We start from the raw sequence: 18,492 nt of genomic DNA, 5'->3' as shown, positions 1-18,492 counted from the left end.
TCGGTTGGGGTAAAGACCGGGGAGGAGAGACTCCAGAGTGTCCCGAGACTGTCACGAAAAGAAAGGCTGTCTTGTGGTTCAGAGTGGTTTTCCTGACCTTACAGGCCATAAGTGTCAGCGGAGGAGCCAGAACGTTCCATCCTGGACGGTCCGCACACGCCAACACAGATGACGGGAGTCCCAAACCACCTAGGTCCCTTAACCAAACCAGGATGGCGCAGTTTGAGTCTTCAGGCACCATATTCTCAAATAGACGTTTTATTGCTTCTTTTTGTGTGTTTGTCCTACCCTGCTGTTAGCCCTGGCAAAGGACACCACTAACCAGATAACACCAGAACAAGCATTATGCCAGATTCAAGCAGCCTGCAGAGTGTGAAGGATCACCTCTGTTTCTCTTTGCTCTGCCTCCCCAGGTTGTGGCAGGAGGCTACATACTGTTCAAGAGACCCCCAGCTATCAGACACCATCTCCCCTCCCCCTTAAAGATTTTATTTCTCATTCTTTTTGTCAAATTACAGACTTTCAAATTTATGCTTCCTGGTAAATGCCCCGCAAAGCGTCTCCTCGGGATTATCAGGTATCGGAATAAATCCCAGAGATGGTGTATCAAAGCGTCTCACAGCACACCGCAATCCTGAGTCCCCCTTCATGGGCTGGTCAGAAAAAAAAAGAAAAACTCCCAACCCGGAGCGTTGCAGTGTATTTTTAAAGCGGATTGTTTTTCACCCGTGTCACCGCTCCAAATGAACGCTATTGAAGTGGTGGCTGAGGGCTGAAGTGCAACGGGAGAGATCTACAGTTAGATGAAATTCATTTCGGGCTTGGGTTTCAGGTAATGGAGGCTTAATTTATTGCCTAACATAAAATGACACTTCAACCCCCGTCTGCCCCTGGCTGCAGTGTCTAGCACACACAGCAGGTGACTGCCACTGCTCAAACAAACGAGCACCGGCTGAAACACGATCGATACCGGGCCCAGGGAATAGGCGGTGTATTACATACATATAAAGACATGTCGGTGGGTGACTGCATACACACTTTTATGGATGTACATACACACACAGTTTCTCTCCAGCCCTCATTAAGACTGAAATAGAAGCACTCTTGCTTCGTTGTGGAATGCAAAATACCACATTACATTAATCAAAAGGGGCAAATCAGCCTCACACGAGAGCCAACTCCGTGTACGCTCCAGTCTGTCCATCCCATCAGTCTCTATCAGTCCTGTCGAAAAGCTACACACACGCCGCTGAATGCCAGCCCCTCGTTCCAGATCAGTGTCCATCTCCTGAACTGAGACTGTATGTCCTGGTGGCTGACTCGTATCCTCCTCCACTCAAAGCCTCCTTTTCCTCCTCTGGCCGAGTTCCCAATGTCTTCATCTCACCCAAATACTGCTGTTACTGGGGAAGACCACTGGGTGCCATCAGAGGGCACTGGTCTACAGTCCAGATGTACAGCCAGTGATGGGACAGAGACAGACAGAAAAGCGGGCTTAATTTATGTCAGTTTTCACAGCTAATTAAGGCTTTAAAGCTTTCTCCTTCCTTTACAGCTTTTATTTCTCATTGTTGAACTTAATTTTCTTGTCCATCACACTGTTATCCTCTTATTCAAAGAGAGGCTCTGTTTTCCATACATACAACTTTTGAGTTTATGCGTGACAAAGCTCAAGCTGTATATAAGCACGCCTGCAAGTCATTATTGTTATTTAAACTACAAGTTCAGCAAAGGCATCTTAAATAGTTCCAGTGATACACTGTACAGATTGCAAGAATGACCCCATTACAAATACATTTGGATTGAAGTCACTTCTTTTTCAGATAGAAATTTGATTATTTGCATGAGAGAAATTCATCTATTCATTATTTCCTTTTCAATTTCATTTCTCTAAGAGTGTGAAGGCCAGTATGTCGACCGTGACACTTTAAAACTTTTATTGAAAGCTATAAAATATAATAATAGGAAAACATCTTCGTGCACGACTGTGTAAAATCTAATCAAAATGCTGTATGAGAATGAAACCAGGTTAAAAACGTACTTTAGTCGATGGGTGTATTATTGATCAGTTGCACAATAAATCAAGCCAAAGCGCATTTTATCCACGGTACGAAACGGATGGCTGAGGTCAGATTTCTCTAAATTAAAGGTTAGTAGTTTTAATATGTCTTAATAAAAGCACTTTGAAATAAGGTCAGCGTGATATATTGGCAGCTATAAATCAAAGCAATGAGCCCTGAGCTGCTTGGGTTCAGGGGAGAGCTATAAACTGACATGCTGGGATCAAACTTATCTAAACACTGCAGTGCCTGCCATGACATTTTACAAATGAAATAAACAGTCTCAAAGGAGACCGGCATCTTTTTTTTCTTTGCCCCCTCCCTCGTTCTCTGCGAAGGTCTGAGGATGGAAAATATGACTCCAACATAGGAGCATGAAGGCAGAGAGCAGAGCATGTTGTCAAACATGTCCCATCTGTCCTGCGTGCTGAGTTATGGGACAAGGTGCTTTAATAGGACAGTATGAGGGACTGGAAATTTACAGTTCTCTGTCTTTCGTTGTCTGCCTCCCTCGCTGTAAACAGCTTGGCAATGAGATGATGGATGACGACGTATCGGAGCGAGAGATTTTCCCTCACTAAAGACCCTGACCCCCGACTCCCCTCCATCTCCACCTCTCTCCTACTCCGTGTTATCTTCTCCCCTCTGATCATGTGAGAAGATATCTCTTTGTTTGGGGTCTTTATCTCCACTTCTTCCCTGTCACATTTTGTTTTTCCTCACACTTCCTCCATCTCCCTCCGACCTCTCAGATGCTATTATTCTGTATATTTGAGAAAGTGAAGTAATGCAGGGTTGACTGAGGTTCAGTCAGAGTAACCTTGACCACTGTGACTATTCATTAGCGTGGTCTCTCTCCCTCGGGGGGGGGGGGGGTCAAAGCTCATGGAAATAATGAAAAGACACCCCCCACCACCACCACCACCACCACCAGGCGAAAGCACATGTTCCCATCCTGGGGTAAAGTGACATAGCGTCCTCCCTAACCCCAGTCTAACCCTCGGCCCCCTGCCTTTACCTCTGCCTCACCTCTGTTACTTTACTCCCGCACCGCAGGGGTCGTTAGTCAAACAAACTGTAGGTTTTCCCAACCTCTGTCATCGTCTGCCTTAAAGGAGCACGCTGCGTTTTGGAGAAATTTCCCTGTTCAACTTATCTGTTAGGTGACGACAGCAGAGGCACCGAAATGATCCATGTGTCTCTTCACGCTTCTTTGCGGCACTGCTTCATGCTGACACTTTTACCAGACACAATCTGTGCTGAAGGGTTAATCGCTATGTAACAGGTGTCAAAGAACTGAGCATTTTGTTTATGTTTGTTTTTGTTTTTTAACTTAACATTTTATTAAAGGGAATATTTTGAATTAGGGGTGTAAGAATGAATCCATATGCTTGGGTATTTTAATATTATTTTTATTTTTATTTGTATTATTCTCAAAAACACTATAGATTTTAATTGTTTAATTTGTACTAATAGAGCTAAATGTTAATTCCTTTGTCCAGATAGCGCAGAAACTAGTGCGATGATGTTGAACGATGATGTTAAATTTAAATTTAAATTTTTATGCATATGGTGATGTGTTGGTGTGGGAGGTGACAGTAAAATTTGATTTTAAAAAATGTTACCTTGCCTACAGTATCACAATATATTAAATCATAACCCCTGTATCATTTAACATATTGTATCGCCAGATTCTTGCCAATACACAGCCCTAATTTCAAGTGACCAGCCACATTTTCATCCACTGTGAGGTGATTTGTAGCGACGACTGACCTGTTCGTTTATCTCCCAACTGTTATTATTTATTCTTTTATTCAAGTCATTCTTTAGTTAATACACCAACTACTATTTATATGTGAATCTCAAAATCACATATCATCATCATCATCATCATCATCATCATCATCATCATCATCTCAGAGGTAGAGCGGGTCGTCCACCAATCGGAAGATCAGTGGTTCGATCCCCAGCTCCTCCTCTCTGCTCCTCCTGTCTGGTTTGATCCTTGAGCAAGATACTGAACCCCAAATTGCTCCTGATGATGCTTCCATCGGTGTGTGTGTGTTAAAAACTGAGTCGCAGGTGGCACCTTGTATGGTAGCGTTGGCCACCAGTGTATAAATGCGTGTGTGAATGGGTGAATGTGACTCGTAGTGTGAAAAGTGCTTTGAGTGGTCGGATGACTAGAAAAGGTGCTATACAAATGCAGGTCCATATATTGTCTCTGAAGGCTTTACAGTCAGCCCTCTGTCCTGACGCCCCGGTATGGTTAAGAAAAAGCATCATTGTGGTCCAAAGCAATAATTTTGTCCTCGTGTTTTACGTCAGTATGTATGTATTTTACAAAAATGATTAGAAACCAGACTTTTTGTGACATTATTTACTATTAATAAACATGTAACAAGCGCTCCCTTAAGTTTCATTAGTCTACCAACTATCGTCTTCATTAATTGTCTATATTAAGAAATGAAAACCCCTTTCCCACTGGACAAAAAAGCCCACTAACAGCTTTTGTCCTTAAAGGGAAAGGTTATAATTGAATTTAATCATCAGTTCCAGCTCCGATCAGCTCCGATCATCAGTGATAGAAACGACACCTGCAGTGATGCACTAATTTTTGCCCCTTTTGTGGCGTGATGCAATGACAGGCCACCATCATTTTTGTCTGTGCCGTCAAAGCAGAGCTGAGAAATCTTTGCAAATTAGTCAGCATGTGGCATTTTCTCTGGCCTCTGTCACATGCTGACTAATCTTTGCAAATTAGTCAGCATGTGGCATTTTCTCTGGCCTCTGTGCTGCTTTCTGCTGTTTACTAACCTGCTTTCCAGCATGTTTGTTACATCAAACATGACATACAAAAAAAAAAAACATACTTGACCACTGCAGAGCCATGTAGTGAAAAAAGCTCAAGGTCACTGACGTCTTCAGATTACTTCTTTAGTCCGAGCAGCAGCCCAAAATGCAAAGATGTTTATTTTCAATATGTGTATGGCAAGTTACTCAAAAGCTGACCATAACCGATTAACACAATAGTTGTCATTTAACTTTGCGATTAATAATTTCTGCTCTACATTTAATTACTCTTAAAATAATGCTGCTTGAATTCTGAAGTGAAGGCAACGTGCATCAAATCATAATATAAAGACACCACAGATTGCTTTGATGTCTTATTTTTAGCATACATGCAGTACAAAATACACACATCATGTTCAGTGCGACCATCTGTTCATGCATGCACACACACAAGAGATGAAACATGACAGTGCACGTTTGTGTAATTCTTGGTATCACTGTTAGCTCTCCCTTCACACCCCAGTCTCCACTGGCCCTCTTTGTGCAGTCGACATCATCCCCTGATCCCAGCTCAGCACAGGCGCGTCTTTGTGTGCAACGGCTCGCCTCTCCCCTCCACGCTCGCACCATGTCCAAGGAGGATCATCCATAAATCAGAGCGCAGACGGAGGAGCGTGGCCTGGGCTTTAGAAGCAGAGTCACTCGTCTCAGAGCTACCAGACATTCATCATGAACGCGGTCCAGCTCGGTCCCTCTGCTCAGAGATGCTCTCACAGCTCCCATTGTTTCCAAGAGGAATGGACTGTTTTCTTTTGTTCCTGAGACTTCCATTGAAAAATGATCCAGTTGAATCGTAAATTTAATCAAGAGAAAAATGACAACATGTGCAAAATTCTCGGCCCCATGACAAGGTGTGACCTTGCCTCCTGTTAAGATGCACCTAATTTAGCACAATATCACTTTCTCTGTGTGATGGGCCCCTGTTGGCCGGGGCTGCCTCAAAGTACAAACACAGCCAGTGCCCTTGAGTATACAACTGTGCTTTTTACACATGGTTTTGCAGTAGTTTCCATTACATCTATCTCTGGTAATCTTCATATATAATAGAATCAGTTTTTAAATATAGACAGTGTTGAAATATGGCTTTGAAAACAGGACAATCATCATAAAAAATAATCGGTAACACTTTACTTGAAAGTATCTACATAAGGGTGACATGACATTGTCATAACTATGACATGACACGGTCATGAACTTGTCATAAACATTATGTACATGTCATAAAGGTTTATGACTGCTGTCATTAAGTGTCATTCGGTTTTTGTAATGACAAGTTGACATTGTTTGGGTTGTCTTGATTATGACAAGTTGACATTAATCAAAGTGACATTACCAGAAGTTGTCTTTGTCATGACAAGTTGACATTACATTTGTTTGGGATGTCTTGATTATGGCAACTTGACATTAATTAAAGTGACATTACCAGAAGTTGTCCTTGTCATGACAACCCAGACACATTTAATGTCAGCTTGTCATGACAAAGACATCTTCTGGTAATGTCACTTTGATTAATGTGAAGTTGCCATTAAATTTGTTTGGGATGTCCTTATAATGACAACTTGACATTAACCAGGATGACATTACCAGAACATGTCTTTGTCATGACAAGTTGACATTGTTTGGGTTGTCTTGATTATGACAACTTGACATTAATTGAAGTGACATTACCAGAAGTTGTCTTTGTCATGACAAGTTGACATTAAATTTGTTTGGGATGTCCTTATTATGACAACTTGGCAACTTGTCATAAACACAAAAAGAGGTGCATTTCTTGTTAATGTCAAGTTGTTATGACAAAGACAACTTCTGGTAATGTCATCCTGGTTAATGTCAAGTTGTCATAATCAAGACATCCCAAACAAATTGAATGTCAAGTTGTCATGACAAAGACAACTTCTGGTAATGTCACTTTGATTAATGTCAACTTGTCATTATAAAAAACGAATGACACTTAATGACAGCAGTCATAAACGTTAATGACATGTACATAATGTTCATGACAGGTTCCGTGTCATGTCACTCTTATGTAGATACCGTCAAGTGAAGTGTTACCAAATAAGCGTCTCTACAGAGGACAGTGGGTTTTTAATTTCTTCACAGCATATTTGATAGTCTTCCCTGATTGTGTGAACATTCTGTGTCTTCTCCTCTTTAGTTGTCTGAGGAGCTGGAAGGAAAATCAGCCAATGGAGAAATCAAAGAGCTTCTCAAACTACTGGCCAGACCCCACGTGAAGGTAAGTTTGGCTCCTGGTCTTTATTACAGCCTTTATTCATTGTATAATCTGCAAATGTAAAAGAGCTACAGGCACTTTATCCTCATTGTGGAAGACCACAGTGTTATCTTAAAGAAATATCAGACAGTTCTGGCCACCACACACTGAGTCAAACACAAACTTTGGCTCATGTCCTCACTGATGTCATCACATATACAGTGTGTATCGCCATACACACAATGATATGGTGGTTCAATCCAGCCCGTGCTTTTTCTTGTCTCCTTGGCGGCGTCTGCTGGCCTAGTTAGCCAGACACGGACAGCTACAAAATGAATTTACACGTTCTTATTTTCAAATGCATCACTGGCTATCCATCAGGCCCCTGCAGGTGTCTCAGCCAGACGGAGCTGCCTGCACGATGGCGGGATAGAAGGGGAGCTGGACGAGCTCCTTTTTTAATGCGCTGTCGTCATGCTTATTTGGGGTCTGCCAGAAACAACAGCTCAGTATGAAGTCCTCTCCCACCACAACACACACACACACACACACACACACACACACACACACACACACACACTTACAGTACAGTGCATACAAATATTCAATACCTCTCAGTGTCAAGGATTGTGAAAAGATGGGGGGTTCCCAAAAGGATCAGGCTTACATGTCAGATCAGCATGTGGGTTTTTGAATGTCTGCACTAGTGATGTCATGATTAATTTCTATTAAATTAAAACAATACAGCTACACACACACACACACACACAGACACAGACTTACCACTACAATAGATGTACTGTGACACGTAGAAAGGCTTGAGAACGGGGTCATGTATATTTGAGTTCATCACACTTAACCAGCAATCAGCACACACAACCCCACACAGACACGTAGCGGTGGATACACACTCGAAGACTCGCACAGCCACTATCCCGAAGACAAACGGTCGCAATCTATCACAGCCCCGCTCTCCTGCTTTGCTACATGGGGACGTGGTGATCTCCTTTGTCTCTGTCAACCGAGAAATGAAATGCGCCGGTAAATGATTACCGCGCTCGCCATGAGGCATGCCTGTGTCAGAAATCCTGCGTTTATTATTTTAATTGCGCTTACAGCGGAGGTATTTGGCGTGGCATCGGGTCAATCCATCAAAACACAGAGCTTGTGAAAGTCATCGATCAGGAAGCTCGGCGTCTTCGACTGATGAGGTGAGGAGAGGTGACGGCTGGAGATGGAACTGTGGGCCAGGTGCACACACACACACACACACACACACACACACACACACACACACACACACACACACACAAAGGCCAATACAATATCCTGCCCTCTCATGTGTGTGGTTAGAGTCATGGATCTAGGATACTTGTAGTATTGTTCAGGGTTGTCATGATACTGTAGTTTAAAACGATACAGCACTAGTATAAAAAAAGATTATACCTCTTTTGATACCAGAGTAAAAAGAAAAAAAAGTCTCAGGTACACAAATATTTTTAATTAACAGAGTCGTGTCCTGGGTTTGTCACTGGAGGGAATGCTGTCATAGCCACAGGTTGAGGACCAGTTAATGTCCTTCCCTGTTGTTTCATCTGCGCTGCTTTGAGAAGAAAGTCTGATTGTAGGTCTCTTTCTTTTCTCCTGTTTTGTTTGAATAGCTTCTGCACTTTCAGTACTATCAAATGTTTAACAGAGCTTGGATGGTTTTAAACACGCAGTATCGAAAAAGTATGGAATACTTTTGACAGCATTAGGTAACAGTATAGTGGAGTGTCCTTTCCCCTCTACATTTTCTTGATGCGTGGATTCTGATATTTTCAGAACTGTTGAATAAATCCAATACAGATTTAAGTATTGCCAGTTGGACTTCGATCTAAGTTTCCAGCGGTCCCTGCACTTTCTCTCTTCTGACTTAAAACAGGGTTCCTGCAGGTCCTTAAAAAGTCTTAAAAGGCACCGAATTCATTCATCTAAAAAAAAAAAGGCCCTAATTGTTATTAAAGTGTTTTAAATTAATCTTTAAAAGTCTTAAAAATGCTATGACATGGGAAGTAGGATTTCTTTATTTTTTTTTGGAAGTTACGTTGTCAATTTGCCAAATAATACATACCTGCATTTATTAAATAATTTACGCAGATCAGGATAGAGGACCAACACCCTTTATAATTTGTTTCTGGTCAGGATGCTCAGTGCAGAGGATCCACTGTCTGCTGGATAGCTGTCACTGTACCCTGGATGACACGGGAAAGTGCAAATTAAACAAACACTGGCTATTCAACCAAGATTTTGTGGCATAGCTGAAACCAGTAATGCGTAAACTCAGTGCAATGTGAATTAAGGCATTGCAATCCAACATGTAACACACTGGATTTATATACCCAAGGACGCTTTACAGAGAACAACAACAGCAAAAAATAAAAAATAATAATGCAGAAAGGGTGAAGTACACTGTATTTAAATGTTGTAGACAGTTTTGAAAAGGTGTGATTTGAGGTTTTTTTTGAAGGTGGAGAATGAGGAGGAGTCTCTGATGTGTTGAGGGAGTGAGCTCCAGAGGGTGGGAGCAGTGATGGAAAAGGCCCAGGAGGTTGGCATCAGCACACCTGAGAGTGAGTGTGGGAGGGAGTGTGCCAATGGAGAAGCTCAGACAGGTTGTGGAGAGCTTTGTAAGTGGTGATGAGGAGTTTGAAGTGGATACGCTGGGGGATGCGGAGCCATTGGAGGTTATGAAGGATGGAGGTGATGTGGTCACGGGTGTGGGAGTGTGTGAGAAGACGAGCAGCTGAGTTCTGGAGAGTGAGGAACGCCAAGAAAACTTGCCAACAAACGCCACCTTTTTCCCCCAAAATGTCGTGTTTTTGTCACAATAAACATTTTATGCAAAATTTTCCCTGACCCCAGATGGTTTGATTTTTCAGTTTTTGATATTGTAAAATTGTTCATTCTGAGTAAAATGAAAAGTCTTAAAGTCTTATCGAGTTTAATTTCCATTTATTATCTTCATTTTAGTTTTGGCCAATCTTTTTTTTTTCTTTCTTAGAAGACATTTCATGACATTTTAGTTTGTTTCATTCTCCTTGTGTTTTAAATGTGTTTAGTTTTATTATACAGCACTTTGTAACTGTGTTTTGAACGGTGCTACATAAATAAAATGTATTAAGTTATTATTAAAGTCTTAAATCTATCTTGCTGTAAGCTGTAGAAACCATGGTGAAACAGTTGTTGGTAACTCATCAGCAGTGACTGATATGATTAACAACTGCATTAGAGACTCCTCATTTCTGCTTAACTGTTTTCGTTTAGCGAGTATAGCAAGTATTGTATATGAGACAGATAATATGTAGATTAAAAAAAAGGTGTGTTTCCTTGAGTGCTTCTAATGGCATTTGCAAGAATCCATCATCTCTAAACGAAAACAGTCAATCAGAACAGAGGAGTCTCTAACGCAGTTGTCAGTTATGTCAGTCACTGCTCATGACAACTGTCGAGATTTAGTGACAGTTTCAGCAAATATGACAAAAAGTCATTTTTATAAAAGTGACCAACTGAAGCTTTAACAGAAGCTCTGACCACTGCCGACTCTTCAGCTCCAGAATTGATCTGTTTACTTTGGGCTTTGAGGTCAACTCTGGACCGACCATCCAGCAACTCAACACCTCCTGAAAATCTTGTTTTTGCTGACCTTTAGTGATTTAACTTTTCACCTTTGCTGCAGTGATGTGGGAGTGTTTATCGGTGTGTGTGTCAACAGACTTTCAGCCAGAGAGGCCACTGAAACAGCTTTATTAGACTACATCAGATATATATAGTGTTAATAATGCCACCTCTGCACTGGGACAGAAACTTCTCTCTAGCTTCGTCTTTCTCTGCTCAGCGAAAGCTTCACTAATATTTACTTGTTGTTACTCTTCTTTCTTTTTGCTTTCTCTATTCACTGCTGTCAGTCAGTTCTCCCACCACCTCCACACGCCACTCAGCCGACCTGCACTCCGGTGCAGACGGAGGTCAGCCAAACAATTCCACCCTGACAATGGAAAATATTCAGCTACTGCTTCCTTTACTGCCAGCCGATAGCACTGTCAGAAGCACAGAAGCAGCCGAGGCCAAGGGAGGCGACCCGTAGTGCTTTGGTATTTTACCACTGAACTAGAATCGCAACAAAGATTTATTTCAAACATTCCACGGCTGTGAGATGCTACAAAAAAAAACGCCGTGTAGATCATACAGGAACAGTATGTGAATCTGTTCATCGAAACATCAAAGTGAGCTGGATCTTCTTTTTCTCACCTCACGAGTTACCACACGCTGCAGTGTGTCCGTTTTAGATCTGAAGCATCACTCCTGGTGTTGTGAGGCTGAGTGATTGACATCTGCATATGTTCACAAACTTGCACACAGTTTCTCTGCCTCTCAACTTCATGACCTCTTACTCTTGGTTCAAGATTTGAGCACCTGGGCCTTAAACACTCTTGCTGTCTCCAGCTGGAACACTCGGCCCACAGTAGATGAGTTCCAGCACCTTGGTTTGGAGGGAGGGCTTTGCCTGTAACACACTTACGTTGGTGTTTTCCTGACATTGTGTCTCAAACCGTAGGCAGCATGTGGACTTGGAGGATAAAGCATTAAAACTTTTCTCTCTCTCTCTCTCTCCATCTGTCCTCCAGGGCACTTGATACCATACCAGCCAGGCCCAGTATAAATCACAGGACCGGGGGTGTAAAACACAAGCAGATGGCTGCTGCCTTTGAATGGCGTCTCTGTGCGATAGTAACTGTATCACTCTTAATTATGGCTGAAATGATCCATTCCTAGGGTGGGGATATAAATCAGGCGCTTTAAAACTCCCCTCTCTCTTTCTCTTCCTCGCCTCAAACTTTCTCTTTTACGATTCACACATGAAAAAACAACTTGCACCCATATTAGCCCCCCTCAGCAAGACTAATATTGACAGTGATGAAAGTGCCAATTATGATGGCCGGCTGTTTCCGCCATCGTGTTTGGAGGTAGGTGTGTGTTTACAGGCTCGGAGAATGTGTTTGACTCAGGGCGGTGCGTGCCGAGGTTCAAGGCTTAGGGAGGATGGGCGTAGGTGAGTGTCAAATCCCAGCTGGCCTACAGCAGCGTCTCCAAGGCAGAACGCACACAGCAGGGTCCTTCCCGCCTGGGCAAAAGCAGTTACCCTGCACCGATCCGGCAGCGCCAGCTGAAAAACGAGTGAGCTGGTGACAGGGCCGGGGGGCTTTAATGAGAGGCCAATGCCAGGAATGTACCAGCAGGTTTATTTAGTCAAGCTCAGTGATCTGTTTTTCTAGGATCCCTATTATGCCTAATGAACACAAACACACGAACCTGAGAAAGGACGGGACGCCTGGAAAACAAGGGTAGCTTCCCTTCATCTTTCTTTCCATCTCTCGCTCTCCTTTCCCCTCTGCTGCAGGGCCCATACAAGAATGTAACTCAAGATTTGATTAGGCTGCTAATCCACCGACACCGGGGCATAACAAGACCCACTGACTCATATCAACCCAGGAAGAAAGCTTTCATACAGAGACTTCTGTGTGTGTGCGTATAAAACATTTGTACCTGTGTAGTTGTACTCACATGTCAACGGTCAGCAGCCAGGGCACGTACCATGTGCTACCTATTAGCATACAGCTGTTATTGCTACTTCCTAGAGAGTTTTTACAAGGAATTAGCTGTGGCTCTGTTACGGGTTGTTAGGCACGGCCATGGGGGAGAATGTGGTTGTGGGGAGCAATGCCAGATCTGAGGAAGTGCCATCGATGAGAGGACACTCTCAGGTCAGGATATTAGGCCTGATGGATAGAGTTCAGAAGAAACAGCAACTGGCAGGTCAGTGGAGGAAAGGTTGAGGTGAGCATAGGAGGGAAATATATAGTTTTCTTAACTCTGTAATTTTTACTCTGTTTTGTAGTTTTTATTTACGACTGCAACAACCAGGTTAGTTTTTATCTAAAATGAATTGTTCATGTGTTTTCATTTATTAAACATTGAGTTTATAAAACTTCATAATATAGGGGAGGTACACATTTCAATTTCCTGAAGCCCAAGGTCAGTATGCTCACATTTAAAATTTGTTTTACCAATAAGTCCGTAAGAAAAAGAGAAAAGAGAGAAAGGAGCTGGATCCAGGAAATGTTTGATACTTGAATGACATTTTTGCTTAATTCATGACTTGAACATTTTACTGTAAGACGAGTTTGAGTTTAATTTATTTGCACAGTTTAAAATCAGACAAATTACATACAAAATAGCAATGGAAAATGATATCTTGGAACAGTGGCATCACCTGAGGGGGGCCAGTGGGGCTGAGATGATTGCTGGCCCACCCACGGTAGCTAATAATTAGAGGCCAACATTCACCTGGTCAACGATCTGAAGACGCTATGTCTAGCCCAAAGGTAGATATATTCCAAAACTAGACAACCTAGTGTCGCGTTCACACCAGGCACAAATAAAACAATTTGCGCAAGTAAATTACATCTAAAGTCAATGTAAAGACACGATTAGATGCGAATTCCCGCTGGGCAGCAAGATGGATGCAATGGACACGATGCAAATGCGCGAATAGCGAAATGTGAATTCAGCACGTAGCGAGATTTCATGTCATATGCTTATTTGCAAGAGCTGAAAAATCTGAACTTCATCAACCAATTCGTGCCGTGAAAGCTAATCAGCATTGATATCCTCCAGGGACATATGACGTAGAGGACGTCCCAGCGAAAGTTAATTCATCGATTCGGTGATTTCATGCCTATGTGACGCGAGTCAACACAAAATATTCTAACATTCAAACTTGTGCGTGTAATGCAACATGAAAATTCGCATCACGTTTGGTGTGAACACAACATAAGACATGTTCTGGTACCAACCATATTGGCCTAGCTTGACGGAAACAGGGCTAAATAATGCTCCAAATTTAGGCTAAATTTTGGCAAAGGAACAACTGGCATGATGATTTTCAGCGGGGTCCCTTCAACTCTCAGCTTATCTGGATGAGGCTCTTTGGGTCCCTACGATTATCCCTTAAACTTGACGAAGCTTGTTCCTTGAAGTTGTTTTTTTCCTTACTATCAATGTACCTGTCAAATTAAAGCTGTGTATTTACTAGCCTATTTGAAGAACAAAGGACTGCCTAACACATGTAGACATACATAACACATTAAAACAGGATTGTTGTGTAACTATTACACATCAGATAATTAGTATTATTTACCGAAAAATAATAATCATTGGTATATCAGTGTGCAATTCCTTAACTTTTCATACTGACATTATTTTCAACTTAACTAACTTCGCCTGTAACAGCATAACATAACAGGATTCCGGAAACTCAGTAATGGCTTATGGTTTCAGTGTGCCATTCCAAGATTTGGGATGTCCTGTATGAAAAAATTCTGGAGGCACCACTGTCCAGGAAAACAAAATGTTAAATCGTTCAGCAAAATTGTTGATTGTCAGTCAACTAATTGATTGGCAAATCGTTTCAGCACGACTAATGCTGCACAGTGTCAGCTAAACACTGTATTTCTGCTTTTCGGGCACCAGGCCTGCATGGGTGTCCCACCCTACTGGGTGTCTGATGGACGTCTGGCTGACCCACATGTTGTCGCGACCCGGATCAGGTGGTGTGACTGACAGTCAGACACCATAAAGACAGCCACAACACCACATGTATCCAACCTCAAACTCAAAATATCTTTCCATTTCCTCTGATTTGCTGCAACGGCACGGGCCCACGTTCACTGAGGGATATTTTCGGAAAACTCAATACGACGACAAATTAAAGCTGTATTTCTCGAACCCCCTGTGGGAGAAAAAACAAGAACAAGACGGTAAAGAAAACAGAAAAAGAGATGGTGGCCACAAAGTCAGAAACATTCTTCTATAAATATTTGCCCTGTTATATTTCATTCAGCTCTGAATGAAGTGCTGCTTCCATTCACTGACTACAGCTGTTGTAAAGTCATGTATGTTCACATGTGGTGCTGAGTCTTGAAACATTAATGATCTCATCACTGCATTGTGGAAACTGCAACCTCTCCCTCTGTGTCTTGACATGGTGCTATGAACACAATATATAGTATGTTATATATCCAGCACAGGTTTGGGATCCCATTCAGTTTGCTTTTATTGTCCTCATCTGCAAACAGTTTTGGTTTCCTTCGTTCCAAGAGAATATTTCAATACTATAATGACAGCATCCCCAGACATTCAATACAACACAAAGTGTGTGTTTATGTACGGTGCAGATGAAAGCCAGGAACACATTGTCAGGCCTGTTCTGAGAAAGGAACAAACTGATGCTGGGAACATTTTTGGAAACAAAAATGCATGAAAGATAAAACTGAAGAGGAGCAAAACAAAAAGAAGAGAGAGGATTAATGATATTGAAAGAAGTTTGGACAGCAGGACCAAGAAAACAAGAGAAATTCAGGGAGGAGGATGAGAAAGAGAAAAATATGGATTTAAGTGTGTATTCTTCTGGGAATTTGAGTAAATGTATTTATTTTTTGTCTGGTCTGTCGGCTAGTTTTGAGTTACAGCCTTATTTAGGGTTTGTATCAAGATGAAGTTTTGGGTAAGAGTTGAAATTAGGTCAAGATAAGTTAAATTCCAGTTTTCACAACTTGGATCTGAATTTTGTCACTTTGTCTGAGTCTTCTACTGGTTATGGTAACTTTGTACTCACCAAGTTAACAGCTAAAGTTTTGAAACACAGCAATATCTGCTACGTACAGCAAAGTCCAATGGAACAAAGGATACAAACAGCCAGATGATCTGACTGGTTTCTAACAAGCCAGCAGCTCAGCCACATTATCTTAAACACTTCATTTAGTGAAAAGCTGAAAGTGAGCACGCCTGCATTGTCAGTACTGTCAGTTCACAGCCAGTTGGCACCATGGATCGACTACTGAATGGGCTTACCAGGCACAAGCCCAGGGCCCCCCGGCCCTCACCTGCACAATATCACCAGTAGAGACACATACCGACCAGGAAGAGACTAAAAGTAACCACAGAGAAACATAGAGCAACTAAAACAAAACTCAAAATGACGACAAAGAGACAAGAAGTTCATAGAGAAACATACAATGGCCACAAACAGCTGCAAAACAACTGCAAAGAGACACAAAATGGCTACAATGAGATGCAAAGCAACTACAAAGAGACACAAAATGATCACAAAGAGACATAAAGTGACTACAAATGGATGCAAAACTACTGCAAAGAGACACAAAATGGCTACACTAAGATGCAAAGCAACTAAAAGGTTAGCCAAATGACCAGAAGAAGACACATAGCAACTACCAAAAGGCAACAAAGAGACAAAAATGAACAAACGGCCAGAAAGAGACACAAAAAGACCACAAAGAAACAAAAAATGATTACAAAGAGACACAAAATGACTACAAAGAGACACAAAATGACTACAAATGGATGTAAACAACTGCAGACATAAATGACTACAATGAGATGTAAAACAACTGCAGAGGCACAAAATGACCACAAACAGACACAATAATGAACACAAAGAGACATAAAATGACAACAAAGAGACATAAAATGACCACAAAGAGACACAAAATGACCACAAAGAGACGCAAAATGACTACAAAGAGACACAAAATGACCACAAAGAGACCACAAATGACCACAAAGAGACATAAAATGACTACAAAGACACACAAAATGACTACAAAGAGACACAAAATGACTAGAGAGAGACATGAAATGACTACAATGAGATGTAAAAGTACTGCAAAGAGACACAAAATGGTAACTATAATATGCTAAGCAACTACAAAGATAAGCCAAACAGTCGGAAAGAGATACAAAAAGACCACACAGAATAAAAAAAAAATGACTACAAAGAGACACAAATAATCCATAGACATAAAATGACTACAATGAAATGCAAAGCAACTACAAAGAGACACAAAATGACCACAAAGAGACATAAACGTACTACAAATGGATGCAAAGCAATTAAAAGATGAGCCAAATGACCAGAAAGAGTCACAAAACAACTAAAAAGAGACATAAAAACACAGAGACGTGAGTAACTACTGCAAAGAAAGAGGCTAAATGACCATACACATTTGTGTGCTACTTAGAGATGCAACCATTAATCAATTAGTTATTAATCTATTAAATTGATCGCTACCCAGTTTTATATAACTGAATAATCTGAGTTTTGTTTTTTTTTTTTTTTTGTTTGTTTTTTTTTAAGGAAAAAGAAGAAATTCTCTGATTCCAGCTACTTAAATATGATATTGTCTGTTTTCTGTACTGCTGTCATTTTGGGCTTTGAGAAACACTAATCAATATTTGTCATCATTTTATAGACTGAACAACTAATCGCTTGATTAAGAAAATAATCAAGAGTTTAATCAACAATGAAAACAATGATTAGTTGCAGCCCTAGTGCAGCTTTGTGTTGCTTTTTATTGCATGTTTGTCTGTTCTTTTTTGTTGAACTTCATTTTTACTCTGTACTGTTTGACATTGTGTTTTTTTTTTGTTTTTTTTTTTGACCTGACAAAGAACTACAGATGTGATTTAGCCTAAAGCTCTAATCTGATCCAGTGCATCAAATGGTGACATTTAATTTTTAAACTGTACATGGTTCCTTTTAAATTGAAAAGAAAAATGATAAAAATAATAATAATTTATAGTATACAGTAGGACTGAGGGAATAAATAGAACCAAATCCTCACAATTCTACAAGACAAACGGTGTGTGTGCATTTGTACGTCTGTTGGTCAGCTTGTCTCTCGGTGGATCCGGGCCACAGAGCTCCAGTTGTGTCTCCTCCTCTCATCTGCTCCCAGTTAGCAACATCTTGAACGCTGTACTGCAGCATGCTCCCATGTCGTAAAACACACTGCTCCTCTTCTCACCATATCCTTCTCCCCCTCTCTCTCTTGCTCCTTCTCTTTCTCACTCTCTGTCTCCTTCTATACTTTTGTCTGGCACATGGGGTGGAAGATGTTTTTCTCACTTCTCTCTCCCCCCTCTGCTCAACCACGGAAAAAGCAGCACGCGTCCAGCTGCATCTTGGTCCGGACATGGAGTCGTTAAATAGTTTGAAAAATGAACGTCTCAATGGCATCATTCTTGTCTGCGTCCCGTCTCTTTTTTATGTCTGCTCGTGAGCGTGTGAAATATCTGAGGCGACTGAGAACTTCATTACTTTGAGCCCGCCGACGAACAGTACAGAAACATCCCTTCCCCGAGTGTTCACCACCTTGCCCTGGAAAGCATCGGTACTGAAAGTGGTGGCCAAGGTTGCCCCCCCTGCCTACCAAACACCCTTTCATTCACAGTCCCTGGTGAGCAGTG

General features: G+C 41.5%; 1 protein-coding gene across 3 annotated transcripts in view; it reads left to right on the top strand.

Annotated features, from left to right (window-relative positions):
• mpp7a (MAGUK p55 scaffold protein 7a) overlaps positions 1 to 18,492 on the top strand; it is a 178,769-nt gene that overhangs the window by 74,864 nt on the left and 85,413 nt on the right. For all 3 annotated transcript variants that reach the window (XM_078162558.1, XM_033639051.2, XM_078162559.1), the window contains exon 5: positions 7,069 to 7,149. In XM_078162558.1, coding sequence (XP_078018684.1) covers positions 7,069 to 7,149 — 81 coding nt within the window. The remainder of the gene's footprint in view (positions 1 to 7,068; positions 7,150 to 18,492) is intronic.

The sequence above is a fragment of the Epinephelus lanceolatus genome, chromosome 20 (assembly GCF_041903045.1).
Source record: "Epinephelus lanceolatus isolate andai-2023 chromosome 20, ASM4190304v1, whole genome shotgun sequence".
NCBI lineage: Eukaryota > Metazoa > Chordata > Actinopteri > Perciformes > Serranidae > Epinephelus > Epinephelus lanceolatus.
The sequence above is the reverse complement of the archived record's forward strand: the minus strand, read 5'-3'. Positions and strand labels throughout refer to the sequence as shown.